At 39.8% G+C, this 13,333-nt stretch overlaps 2 protein-coding genes across 2 annotated transcripts; one reads left to right on the top strand and one right to left on the bottom strand.

Moving 5' to 3' along the window:
• The first annotated feature begins 283 nt into the window (after positions 1–283).
• psma1 (proteasome 20S subunit alpha 1) lies at positions 284–4,118 on the top strand. Its single transcript, XM_078256557.1, has 10 exons — positions 284–382; positions 1,305–1,349; positions 1,467–1,568; positions 1,882–1,985; positions 2,083–2,171; positions 2,319–2,389; positions 2,524–2,653; positions 2,889–2,968; positions 3,296–3,400; positions 3,825–4,118. The coding sequence occupies exons 1-10, from the start codon at positions 380–382 to the stop codon at positions 3,888–3,890; spliced, it is 795 nt and encodes a 264-aa protein (XP_078112683.1). The 5' UTR covers positions 284–379; the 3' UTR covers positions 3,891–4,118.
• On the bottom strand, positions 4,109–11,422 carry ric3b (RIC3 acetylcholine receptor chaperone b). The gene is made up of 6 exons (XM_078256556.1): positions 11,182–11,422; positions 9,972–10,198; positions 8,301–8,379; positions 8,013–8,106; positions 6,556–6,686; positions 4,109–5,270 (listed from the first exon to the last, which is right to left on the bottom strand). Exons 1-6 carry the CDS (start codon positions 11,300–11,302, stop codon positions 4,783–4,785), a joined length of 1,140 nt encoding a protein of 379 aa, XP_078112682.1. The 5' UTR covers positions 11,303–11,422; the 3' UTR covers positions 4,109–4,782.
• Positions 11,423–13,333: the final 1,911 nt, after the last annotated feature.

Raw genomic sequence — 13,333 nt, 5'->3', positions numbered from 1 at the left:
ATACCGTGTAAAATGTAAAATCATTGTTGTGTATGATGATGGTACTTTTTTTTATCTGAAATTAAGGCTAGATTTAAATAAATAAAAAATAGCCTAACTGTTAGGCTAATTGTGTTGTATAAATGCTTAGTTGCGGGTTTTTTTTGTCTTCTTTATTTATAGATTGAATTTTTTTGATTATTTTTTAAATAATAATGTATAGGATGAAATAATAAAATATCGTGATGGCTGTATTTTCGGTTTGCAGCTAGCCACAACTTTACTCAATCGATCACTGATTTGAAATCGTGGCTCTGCTGTTTTTCCTGACGCGACGTCCAGGAAAATAAATCAAATTCGGATCATAGCACAGGCGGAGGAGACACTTCTAAAAGCAGAGATGGTAAATATGAATGATATTTGAAATACGCTCATCAATTTAACATTAACTATAAGGTCTTCACTGTAAATAAATCGCACAGCTTGTTTATGTAATTTACTAAGAAACTTAGAAAAGGGGTTAATTTACGCACACCAAGCTAACGTTAGCTAGCTAACTTTTGACTGCACTGTGAGTAAGCAAAACAGTAACTGCTAACATTAGCTGCATTGATGCCGGCTAAATGATGTGTGTCCAAAGAAACGGTTCACGGCTAATATTTGTCGGATCACATCACATTAAACAATGTCTATAAATAACCCGATTAATACATTCAGCGCCCTGATAACATACTTGCGTTGCAGATTTGCTGTTTAGGTGGTTAGCATGCTAACGCAACGAAGCTAGCAGACGTTACCCAGCAGAGGCTGAGTTAGCCTCAAAATGAAGAATCATGCCTTTTACTTTCGTTTTCCCTCAGCTCACCGGCCTTTGGCTTCAAACTAATAACTTATTTTGCGAAGCCAACACATATAACCCCTAGTCACTGTAGTAATTTAACAAACATTCGTATTTTCGGCATTTAATCCAGCTAATGTGAGCTAGCTCTCTGCAGGACTAAGTAACGTAACCCAGCGCTGTTAACAAAATTGGTTATGATCGTATTCGGTTGCATGGTTCCATATGGTAAGTGGCTGCACACAAAAGCTGAACTTATGAATTATTCAGTCATGTTTGTAACTTAAAGCCTGAGTCTAGAACAGTCCAGGCTGTAGACAGACACGTAGCATTGTGTAGTCGTAACTAGGAGTCCGTGAGAAATAGTCTGTAACTGAGGAAAAACCGCGGATAATGCAAGGCAACTATGTAAGCTCCGCTCTTGTGTGTTATATAATGATTGTTTTGAAGTGTCACTTTCAAATTATGACTTGTTTTTAATCTTTAGTTCCGCAATCAGTACGACAACGACGTGACAGTATGGAGCCCACAGGTAAGTCGCTGTTTGCTGTAACCTCTGACTTCTCAAAGAAAGTACATGTCTTATGTATCACTGACGTTGCCAAACCATAATATGTAAATGAAATGATTCATCATCATGTTGGTCCAGGGCCGTATTCATCAGATCGAGTATGCAATGGAGGCAGTGAAGCAAGGCTCTGCAACTGTAGGACTCAAATCCAAAACTCATGCAGTCCTGGTTGCATTAAAGGTACAGTCATTCAATGTCTTTTCTGTCACAATTTCTGCTTCCTAAAAAACGTGCAACATTGTAGAGTACACTAGAAATGTTTTTTCGTTATTACATTTAATAACATTTCGAGCAAACCTTCATTCCAATGTCAAGTGTTGCCCTTATTTATTTGGAAACGCAGCAAACCATGGAAGACATTTATGATATCTGCCATTTAATGTATTATAACACATAAAGACACAACAAAGCATGTAGCAGATTATTCATGAAAGCCAAAGGACAAGTATCAGGTCATGCGTGACTGTTTGTCATGTTTTTCGTGTCTCTGCAGAGAGCCCAGTCTGAACTAGCTGCCCACCAGAAGAAGATCCTCCATGTCGACAACCACATCGGCATCTCCATTGCTGGACTGACTGCTGATGCCAGACTGCTTTGGTACGTCACAGCCTTTTTTTTATGGTTTGAATAGAGCTTTTCAGTGAATCAATAAATCTCATTAATTTAAATGATACTAACGCCCTCTCTTCCACAGTAACTTCATGCGTCAGGAGTGCTTGGACTCAAGATTTGTCTTCGACAGACCCCTCCCCGCGTCACGTCTCGTCTCTCTTATTGGCAGCAGTATCCTCACTACTGTAAAAATGTGCTTTTATTTTTTTATATATATCGCAATCTCAGTGGTTCTGTTGGCCAGTTTCCCTTGTGTGAATACCCAGTGAAGTAAATAACTGTGAATGGCAACAGTGCTCCTTAACTGAACCTTTTTAGAAACCCAAATCCCAACACAGAGGTATGGAAGGAGGCCCTATGGTGTTGGACTCCTCATTGCTGGCTATGATGTAAGTTTGCGCACTCAAATATCTACTACTCCTTTTTTTTTTTTTGTGTGTGTATTTTTCCCCTTGTGAAAGAATAAAGGTCGTACAAATGTTATAACTTAAAATGTAACTATGGCTCTTATTGCGTCTTCCAGGACATGGGACCTCACATCTTCCAGACCTGCCCGTCAGCCAACTACTTTGACTGCAAAGCCATGTCCATCGGCGCGCGCTCTCAGTCTGCACGCACCTACCTGGAGAGATTCATGGAAAAGTTCTCCGACTGTAAGATAGCATTTATTTCACTAGCCTTGTTCCCTCATATTGTTGGTCAGCTTTTCACGGAGTCCTCATGTTTTTAAAAGTCTTTAAATATTTAGTCGTCTGTGTTTTTAACAGATCTCATTTAGCAGCTTCATTGTTCAAACATGGCTGGTCGCAGTACCAAACAACAGTGGCTTCCACTTGCTGAGTGACAAGTGGAAACCCTTGAATTTGAACGGTATTGTTTTGTTCTCAGGTAACCTGAACGATCTGGTCCAGCATGGGCTCCGTGCTCTCAGAGAAACCCTCCCCGCCGAGCAGGACCTCACTACCAAGGTACGCCAACTCTCTCCACTCTGACGTTCCAAATCCCAGCACACCAGAAATCGATCATTTGTCTTCATCTGTGTCCTAAATGAGACATGCACTTGTCCTGCCTGTGAAAAACCCTTTGTGTCTGTCCACCAAAACAGAGTACTTGTGTACCAAATGCCAGAGCATTGAACTAGGCTTATAGGATAAATATGAATCCAAAGCTACATGGATTGTAAATATTATGACAGGATTCAGTAACTTGTTTTTAAAACCCAACCCAATTTGGCTTTGAGGACGTTGTGGTCTAGTGTACAGGCCATTTCTTAGGTCTATTTCTCATTCTTTCAGAATGTTTCCATTGGCATTGTGGGGAAGGACATGGAGTTTGTCATTTATGATGATGATGACGTTGCCCCATTCCTGGAGGGACTGGAGGAGAGGCCACAGAGAAAGGTACTGGAAACGGTGCAAGGATTTATCAAATCCAGTTCGGACTCATGTTTGGCTTAATTTAAGGAACAAATGTTGGTTTTCTTCTGCACGCTAAGCTACACGATTAGTCCTAGAGCTCTGTACTTTCTAAACACGGTTGGTTATGTTGCATTTGGGCCACGTTTGACAATTGGCACCTAGTAAGATGTAATTCCAGCTCTCTAGTCATCCCTTTTGATAATTAACCAGTGGCATACTGTTAAAATCTATTCACACTTGGGGTCAAGGCACATGTTTTTGTGTGAAATAAGATTTAAATTTAGAGATGCATCTATTTTAACACATCAGATTTTCTGTCTTTTGATCCTTTTCATTAAATATTCTTTTCAGTGTTAGACAGACCCTGATGTTTTTGTGCTAAACCCCACTTGTGTTTGTGCGTCAGGTTGCCCAGCCTGCAGACGAACCCGCTGCTGCGGGAGAGGTAGCTGCTGAGCCAATGGAGCACTGAGGCGGCCCTGTCAGTTTACTTCCTGTTATCCGAGGGGGCGGGTACCAACCCAGACCAGCCAGACACTTAACTGCAACTCACCAGAGTAAATCTTAGAGAGAAGTTGTTGCTATGATGTGCTCTCTAAACTTGTCAATGCAAAAATATTCTGCTAACATCAACCAATGTGATGTTGCTTTTGTATGAGTAAAGTGTACCATTATACAAGTAATAAACTCTTTTTTTGAATTGTGCTGCAGTTCTTTATTACATTAGTTGCCTACTTATTACACGCACATTTTTAATATCTAGATGAGCAACATTGCAGGCAACAAACAGTGAGAGTTTCAAGAGTCTGAGCCACAGCGTTTTTACAGTATTGATCTTGTTACAATGTAGAGTAAAAATAAAACAAAACCTTGAGTAAGTTAATAACCTAGAACATTTTATTTAAGTTATTCTATCACTATTATGTGCCGTTCTAAACAGTGAAATTTATTTTATAAAAGTAAAAAATCTTTAAATAATTTAAAACATAAGACAACAGGTTTGTTAAAATCTTAAAATGTTATCGGTACAGGAGACAAGATTTCTCCCCCAACTGATGGGAAGACAGCGGGAACTATTTATGTCCCCTTTGCTTTAAGTTAGTACAGTGCATGTATTGTTTTAGTTTTGTATGTATTTTCTTTAGAAATATTTAAGTGCCAATACTGTTTTAAGACCATCAACTATACTGGTTCCTTTTCTAGCCAGTGGATGAAGCTGATATAAAACTGCCCTGTACACATTTTCTCACTTATTTACTTCAAGTAAAGATAAACAAGGCTGGCGAAAACAACCTGCCTGCTGAGAACAGGTTTAAAAGAAGAAGCTGTTCACGGCTTAAGTTCACAAGGCGTCACGTCGGGAGTCAATGTGAGGCTTTCTTTGCTCTCCTCCTCTTGTTCCTCCGTCTGACGGCGCTGCAGGAAGTCTCCGTCGTCCTGCTCAGGTCCTCCACCTTCTCCTGCTCCATCATGGATGTCATCTCCAGTGTGAGCTGCAGCTCCTTCAGGACTCCAGCCAGATCGTCCTCCGGGACGCCCAGATCCATTTGAAACTCTCCCTCCTTGTGTTCACACACGTCGCCCACCCTCTCCTTTACGCTCTCTGGCCCCACATCCTCTTCACTTGCTGCTGTAAAATCAGATCCTCTCTCTTTGTTCAGACCCTCTACTCCCTGTGCAGCCTCTCCTCCACCTGTAACATCCTCGGAAAGGTTTTCCGGGTCGGCTCCGTCAGCGTGTGTCCTCTCGGCCTCCGTCTCCATCTGGGGACTGGGGTCTTGCTGACTGTGCTGACAGCAGCAGCGGGAATGTTCCCACTGCTGCTGAGGCTCCTCAGGATCATCTGCAGAAACTTTAGACACATTTAATAAGTTGTTATTTGCAGTGGTGGAATGTAACTAAGTACATTTACTCAAATATTGTCCTTAAAGGAGAAATCCGGCGCAAAATGAACCTAGGGGTACCGAGTCGACCGTTCTCTGGGATATGTTTTCATGCTAATCGAATGTGACCAGTTTTATCGCAAACCGCTAATTAGCTTATAACGCTAGTCGTCGGGGCACGGGTAAAGTAAAAAGAAATCGCTATTTCTATACCACTAACAAGGCTCAAAATAGCACCACACTTCCACAGTAGCATAATGAGGGTCCCTGCATGTATCCACGAGCAGTCAAACGCCGTGCTTGAGCTCTGTTACTGGTTGCTGGTTACACGGCGTTCGTCTGCTCATGGATGGCGCCTACCTGTATGTGAACGGTACTGTCTTTATAAACTATCTTTTTAATAAACTGTAGGAAAATGTGGGGATTATGCTACCGTGGAAGTGTGGTGCTATTTTGAGCCTTGTTTGTGGTATAGAAATAGAGATTTCTTTTTACTTTACCCTTGCCCCGACGACTAGCGTTATAAGCTAATTAGCAGTTTGCGCTAAAACTGGTCACATTCGATTAACATGAAAACATATCCCAGAGAACGGTCGACTTGGTACACGTGTGTTATTAACCCCTAGGTTCATTTTGCGCCGGATTTCTCCTTTAAGTACAAATTTGAGGTACTTGTACTTTACTTGAGTCTTTTCTTTTCATGGCACTTTCTACTTCTACTCCGCTACATTTCTGAGAAATATTGTATTTTTTACTCCACTCCATTAATCTGACGGTTTACGTGATGTTACTTTGCAAATTAAGATTTTTGCACACAAAACACGTGTAATTTATAAAATACGATTTTTGTATTATAAATTTAAACAACCCAACAATATATAGGCCTACAAGTCCAGCTGGAATGATTTGCAGATTAAACATTTAGTTAATCGACAGAACTGTTTTGATTGTTCCCAGTTTCTAAAATGTGAGGATTTTTCTGAGTACTTTTAATTTCAATACTTTTAAAGCTTTGGTGCGTACCTTTTTGATATTAATAAACCTCTGTTACATTCAAGCCATTGCCAAATGAGTTGCTACAAAGATAATTAAGACTATCAGCTCTATCAGACTATCAAAACCCTCTCTGTATTACTCAGTATGGCTATGTATAAAAATATTTTTTTAAACACAGGTTTATGTGTACAACTTGTTTTTGTTCCTGCTTCATTACATGTATAAAATGGCCACTGTGAGCATGCAGCGGTCACGTACCTTCCCAGTCCTCCTGGGTCTTCTTCTCTGTTGCCATGTTGTCCACCAGCTGGCCCTCCTGCATCACCCGGGTGATCTCCGTCAGCTGCTGCAGGAGACTCTCCTCCTGAGCCGCCGTCACCCCCTTCACCCTGCAACACAGACAGAAAACCAAACACACCTAAACTATCTTCCACTCCTAAACTTGAATACTTCATGTTGTGAGTGTGTGAAGTCAAGCAGATGTCATTGTTTACCCTATTCTACCTTAAAGCCACACATTTCACCCACATAAAAATATATGATATATAAAGGAATGAGTTAAAGTTGAATGAGGTGTGGGAAACATCACAAGCTTCGGCTTTATCCTGCTCCTTTTCAGACAGTTTTTGAAAATATTAATTGTAATAGTATTTTTAATATTATTGGTAACACTGTATAGATATTGTTCTTTTTCCTTTGGTGTGTTGCTACGCACTTTTGTATTTTATTTTATAGTTATAAAAAAAAATATATATATATATATATATATATAAAAAAAAATATATATATATATATATATATATATATATATATATATATTTTTTTTTTTTTAAATAAAAAAAATAATGAAAAATGAAGTAAATGAAATGAATTAACCGTACAACTCTTTACTATACTTAATATACTGATCAGTTGATGATGTGCCTAATTTGAGAATTTATGCCAGAACGCACAAGATGTTTTTTTTTATTTATTTTTCTTTAAAGATTATTTTTGGGCATTTCCGCCTTTAATTGAAAGCTGAGATATGAAAGGGGAGAGATAGGGGGGAAGACATGCAGGAAACCGTCACAGGTCGGACTCGAACCCTTGACCTTCTGCGTCGAGGAATAAACCTCTTCATATGTGCGCCCGCTGTACCAACTGAGCTCACAGGCCACGATGCTTCATTTTTTTAATGTAATATTTTGTACATTTCTGGAGGTTTGGGCACTGATCAGTTTGAATTTTCTCTTACATTGTTTAAGGAATGCTATTTTCACACAACAGCTCAATATTTGGGAGGATAATGTTGAAAAAGAACAGATTTCAAAGATGCTTTCAAAGGAATTAAAACTCTCACACGTCCTTATCACAGCCTACCGGAGTAACTAATAACACCAAGTAATAAACTTTTCAAACTTTTAACTAATAAGATTTTTCCCAGTCATTGAGAATAACACATGGAAGTGTGTAATATGAAACCACACCCAGTAATAAGAAATTATCATGTAAAAAGGAGAGAGCAAATTGCAGAAAGGAAATGATCTCTGCGTTCATACTTTATGGGAGGGTCACATTCATCTTTATCTTTGCAGTGGGAGAGATTATTGCACTCATGTAATTAAATTAACAAACAAAACAAATGCGCTCAATCAAACAAGTAATTCCTGTCAGGAGGAAGAGAAGGAGGCGGAGGGAAAAAAAATGATTCCTCACTAAAGGCACACACCCACCTGCCAGGACTGTGGTGGGCGTTGGAAACAATATTCTCCATCACCAACTCTGTTTCCCTCAGTTTGTCCTGCAGCTGAGCCAACTCAAAGTCAGCTGGAGGGCGACACAGGGACAAGAAAAATATGTTTTAAGGAAGAATTAAGGAAAATAAGTGTATTTAAAGAAGAAGAAACAAGCTTAGTGTCCTCAAAAATTGAAAGTGCAACGCTGTTTTTTTTTAAAGAAATGAGTTGGAAGTAAGCTAAAAGCTCAAAGAATGAGTATGATCAACGTTAAATGATACTCACTGATCTTTCTCTTCTTGTTCTCTGACCGAACCGAAGGAAACCTGCTCTCGACTGGCTTGTTGTTGCCCTTAGATGTGATCTAACAGGGAGACAATAGACGGAGTAACAAGATTAACACTCTCTAACACAGTCATCACAACAAATCCCACAGTCTGTTTGTATTTAAACCACTTGCACACAGACAGTTGTTTTTTTTCGGCCAAACAGTATTATTCCTTTCTTAAAGTGCTCATATTATGCTCATTTTCAGGTTCATAATTGTATTTAGAGGTTGTATCAGAATAGGTTTATGTGGTTTCATTTTCAAAAAACAACATATTTTTGTTGTACTACACATTGCTGCAGCTCCTCTTTTCACCCTGTGTATTGAGCTCTTAGCTCTTAGTTTTAGCTACAGAGTGAGGCATCTCACTTCTGTACCATCTTTGTTGGGAGTCGCACATGCGCAGTAGCTAGGTAAGGACTACTAGCCAGTCAGAAGCAGAGTATGAGTTCTCTTAATACATCCATGGTATGAGGGCGTGCCACGCTAGCAGCTAGGCGAGCATTATAACGTGTGTTACAAAGTGACGCACGTTTGTCTCTGAAGTAAAGGCTGGACTACATCAGAGCTGTTTGGAGCAGTTTGTGAACAGTGTTTTCTGTTGGAGATGGTAAGTCCCTTTGGGGTGGACTTTGGACTTTTTCACTTTGTAAACCTATAACGTGCACAAAAAAGATATATAACACAATAAAGGTAAGGGGAAAAGCCAAAAAGCATAATATGAGCACTTTAAGTAAAAGATATATAACACAATAAAGGTAAGGGGAAAAGCCAAAAAGCATAATATGAGCACTTTAAGTAAAAGATATATAACACAATAAAGGTAAGGGGAAAAGCCAAAAAGCATAATATGAGCACTTTAAGTAAAAAAAAAAATGTCTTTACGGTTTCATTTTACTGCAATTAAAAATACTTTCATACTAAAACTTTTACTGGTAGTAAGGGGTGGGTATCTTTTGAAATTGGTCTATACTAGCGTCGATACTGACACCCAAACTATATTTTTTTGGGATAACTTATGTAAACATGACTTTCTCTAACAGAATAAGACAAACTTCTCAAATGTTCAATATTTACTTAACACAAGTCTATCATTGGATTTTTTTTCCTATCATTAAATGTCTGATCAAAGAATTATTCTAGAAGAAGAAAAGGTAATCAATGTTACAAATCTGACCATTCAATGCCAGCTTTAGGTACTTGACAGTTTTTAATACTCGGTGCAACAGACACATATCGTCAGTGCCAAAACAGTCTTGAAGTTCAATAACCCGGCCAGAATGCATCTGTATTATTAAGAAAAAGTCATTTTGGGAAATACACTACACTACACAACTTCACTTTCTTGCGGAGAGTTAGTTAAGAAGATTGATACCACTCTGAAACTGTAAATTAATTCTACCAAAATCTGCCTAACAGTACTTCTAAAGATCACTAAGAAATGTGGTATATCTCATTTGTTTTTTCCATACAAAAAGTGTGACAAACATTTACCAAAATGTCAAACTATTTCTTCTACATCTCCAGGAATATTTATGCACTGTGGAAAAAAACATTTTTTTTGAGTTTTTCTACTCTCTCTATACAGTTCATCATTCAGAAGTTGTGTTGCATCTCCAGTGTTTCACCTTAAACAGTATGTAGAGGATGTAGAGTAAGATCCCGAAGCCGTACACGGGGATGATCTGTCCTGCCAGGTTGGATTTGCCCCCGGTTCCTGCCCCCGTTCCTGCTCCCTTGGCCCTGGCTATGGCCTCGGAGTTGTGGGCTCTGGAGAAGCCGGAGCCTGCAGCCTTCTGGCCTCGACCCTCCGGGGCCGCCTGACTGCGCATCAATGGAGGGAAGCGACCTGAGCCTGCAGGAAGAGGAAGACATGTCAGGAAGAGGAGGTTCACCTGGAAGTCTGTTGGGGAAAACATGACTGATTCACAACATAAATAAATAGAGTACAGCACAATCTAAAACCAATTGAATCTACACTACAAGAACAATAACTGTGTATATGAATTATTATATAGACAAATGATTGTTTTGGGTGTGTAGAGTTGTCCAAAGGCCCCATGCCTTAAAACAGAGTCTAAGTGGACTGACATGATTTATTTCTGCTTTCTTGAATAGAAAACTAAAAACTGCATATTGATATATCACCATATCTTTTATTTCAATAGTCTCTGTATAATGCTGTCTAATACAACAGTCCTGCAATAAATCTTACTTTTTGCTTTTTGTGAAGGTTAAATTTTTTTCTGCCTCATTTTTAGCAATAAAGGTAGTGTGTGTTAATTTACATATTTATATACATCAGTTGCTTGTTAGGTACACCCAGGCAAAACTAATGCAGTTGTCCAATATACCGTACCTTCATGGAGGTTATACTGTTGTAAATAGGGAAGACAAAGTCATATTATAATATAATGAAATACGGTTAAGCAGCACCACAAACTGCAGCCAAAATGACCGTGAGTCAACACCTTTCTAAAACAATTTCAACAAAAACTAAACATCATAGCCTCCATGAAGGTCGGATGTATTGCATGACCGTTGTAATGGACTGCATTCCTTTTAGCTGGGTGTACCTAATAAACTGGCAACGGAGTGTATTTTATTTATCTTGCATTTTTATTAATATGAATTCATAAAACAGGGGTATTTGGCGCCGTCTTCAGGGAGGAACATGTAACTGCAAGAACAATGATACACCGGTGAATAATAAATACACTTTATATCCCATCCTTAAAATCTAATACATTATAAGATTAAATCCTCCATCTGAAAAGCGGAAGCCACCACCCACTGACCGAGCTAACGAGGTAGAGAAACCGTGTAAAGGTGACGCACCCTCCGGTCGCTCAGCAGCATCCTTCTTCCCGCGGGATAACAGCATTTTGGGCAGCAGCAGAGCGACGCACAGCACGAGACACGTCGCGAGGGTCACCTTCTGAAACGTCGACATCGCCATACCGACAGGCGAACGGCGACCTTCCTGTGGGAAAAAAAATGATATTACCTAACGGGTTTGCGGTGAGGAAACGGAGAAGATGCCGTTTCTCATTTATTGGTGTTAAACTTCCTCGTTGCCGTGAGGACCGGAAGTGCGCTGCAGCTGTAACGACTGTGTTTCACCACCGGGTGGCGCCAAAATACCGTCTTTACGTTTTTAATGTCGCTCTAGTGTAAACTGGGAATTTTCTCACCTAAAGAATTATTAGAAACACCATACTAATAGCGTGTTTGACCCCTATCCTATCAATATGGGCCAATATTTCTAAAGAATACTTCCAGCACCTTGTTGAATCAGTGACACAAAGAATTAAGGCAGTTCTGAAGGCAAAAGGGATCCCTCCACACCATTACACCACCACCAGCCTGCCCAGTAGTAACAAGGCAAGACGGATCCATGTTCTCATTCTGTTTACACCAAATTCTGACTCTACCATCTGAATGTCTCAACAGAAATCGAGACTCATCAGACCAGGCAACATTTTTCCAGTCTTTAACTGTCCAATTTTGGTGAGCTCGTGCAAATTGTAGTCTAATTTTCCTATTTTTAGTGGAGATGAGTGGTAGCCGGTGGGGTCTTCCGCTGGTGTAGCCCATCCGCCTCAAGGTTGTGCGTGTTGTGGCTTCACAAATGCTTTGCTGCATACCTCGGTTGTAATGCTTTACCTCTAGCATGAACAAGGCATTTTCGCCCCCCAGGACTGCAGCATACTGGATGTTTTTCCTTTTTCAGACCATTCTTTGTAAACCCTAGAAATGGTTGTGTGTGAAAATCCCAGTAACTGAGCAGATTGTGAAATATTCAGACCAGCCCGTCTGGCACCAACAACCATGCCACGCTAAAAGTCGCTTAGATCACCTTTCTTTCCCATTCTGACATTCAGTTTGGAGTTCAGGAGATTGTCTAGACCTGGACCACATCCCTAAATGCATTGAAGCAGCTGCCATATGATTGGTTGATTAGATAATTGCATTAACGAGAAATTTAATAGGTGTTCCTAATAATCCTTTAGGTGAGTGTAGTTATGCAGTGATATCCTATTAACAATTAATACCACATATATTAAGGGGACCAATTGTTTGTTTATTTTTATGGCCTACATACAGTGGTGGAGAAAGTATTCAGATCCTTTACATGAGTAAAAGTACTACCACACTAAAAATACTCGCTTGCATTGAAAATGTTACTTAAGTATAAGTATGTAAGTATAATCAGGAAAATGCACTTAAAGTATTAAAAGTAAAAGTAGCCTACTCAAAGCAGAAAAATGTACCCTGTCACTGTTAAACTATTATATATTATCATTAGATTATTATTACACATGAATTTATGTAAACGCAGGTTTTTACTGTTGTAGCTGGTTGAGATGGAATTAATTAAAGGGGTGATAGAATGCAAAACCGATTTTACCTTGTCATAGTTGAATAATGACAGTTTAGTGGGTAACTAGGACATACATGGAAACCTCAAAATCCCATTGACACCTCTTTCCTCTGCAAATCTCACAATTTGAAACTGCCTCTGAAAACGGGCAAATCTCAACGAGCCGCCTAGTTGACGTCAACTCGGCGGCTCCTCCTCATTTGGCTCTAGTCTCAATCTTTGTCACGCCCAAACATTTCAATAGGCTACACTACTGATCTGAGGTCAGCTTAGTCTTCTGAATAGGTCGCGCAGATCTCCGAAATTGTATACATTGTTCATCTGCGATTTTACCACTAAATTCACTTCCGTGACCTTTTTATGCGAGAAATCAACTATGTAGAGGTCAAATATGGGCCGTTTTACGAAAATTGATGTCTAATTTTAAATTTTGTTCGACTGTGTGTCGGAGTTCAGCGGCCGGTGCTGCCTGGGTTGCTGCCTTGCCGCCCGGCCTGTCTTCCTTCACAGACCCCAGCCTGCTGTAAGGTAGATGGATCTCCGTCACGGCTGGCAGCCCACGGCACTCCATACCCGCGCAAAGTCACAGTTTTTTGGGTTAATGGA

This window comes from Sander vitreus, chromosome 8 (assembly GCF_031162955.1).
Source record: "Sander vitreus isolate 19-12246 chromosome 8, sanVit1, whole genome shotgun sequence".
Taxonomy (NCBI): Eukaryota; Metazoa; Chordata; class Actinopteri; order Perciformes; family Percidae; genus Sander; species Sander vitreus.
The sequence above is the reverse complement of the archived record's forward strand: the minus strand, read 5'-3'. Positions and strand labels throughout refer to the sequence as shown.

What these genes read in the sequence shown, in the direction of transcription:
- psma1 (XM_078256557.1), top strand. An exon ending in CGTCTCTCTTATTGGCAGCA is followed by an intron (nt 2,172 to 2,318) that starts GTATCCTCACTA and finishes GAACCTTTTTAG; the next exon opens with AAACCCAAATCCCAACACAG. An exon ending in TCCTCATTGCTGGCTATGAT is followed by an intron (nt 2,390 to 2,523) that starts GTAAGTTTGCGC and finishes TGCGTCTTCCAG; the next exon opens with GACATGGGACCTCACATCTT.
- ric3b (XM_078256556.1), bottom strand. Translation starts at nt 11,302, where the DNA reads ATGGCGATGTCGACGTTTCAGAAGGTGACCCTCGCGACGTGTCTCGTG. An exon ending in TGCTGCTGAGCGACCGGAGG is followed by an intron (nt 10,199 to 11,181) that starts GTGCGTCACCTT and finishes CTCTTCCTGCAG; the next exon opens with GCTCAGGTCGCTTCCCTCCA. An exon ending in GACCCAGGAGGACTGGGAAG is followed by an intron (nt 5,271 to 6,555) that starts GTACGTGACCGC and finishes ATGTGTCTAAAG; the next exon opens with TTTCTGCAGATGATCCTGAG.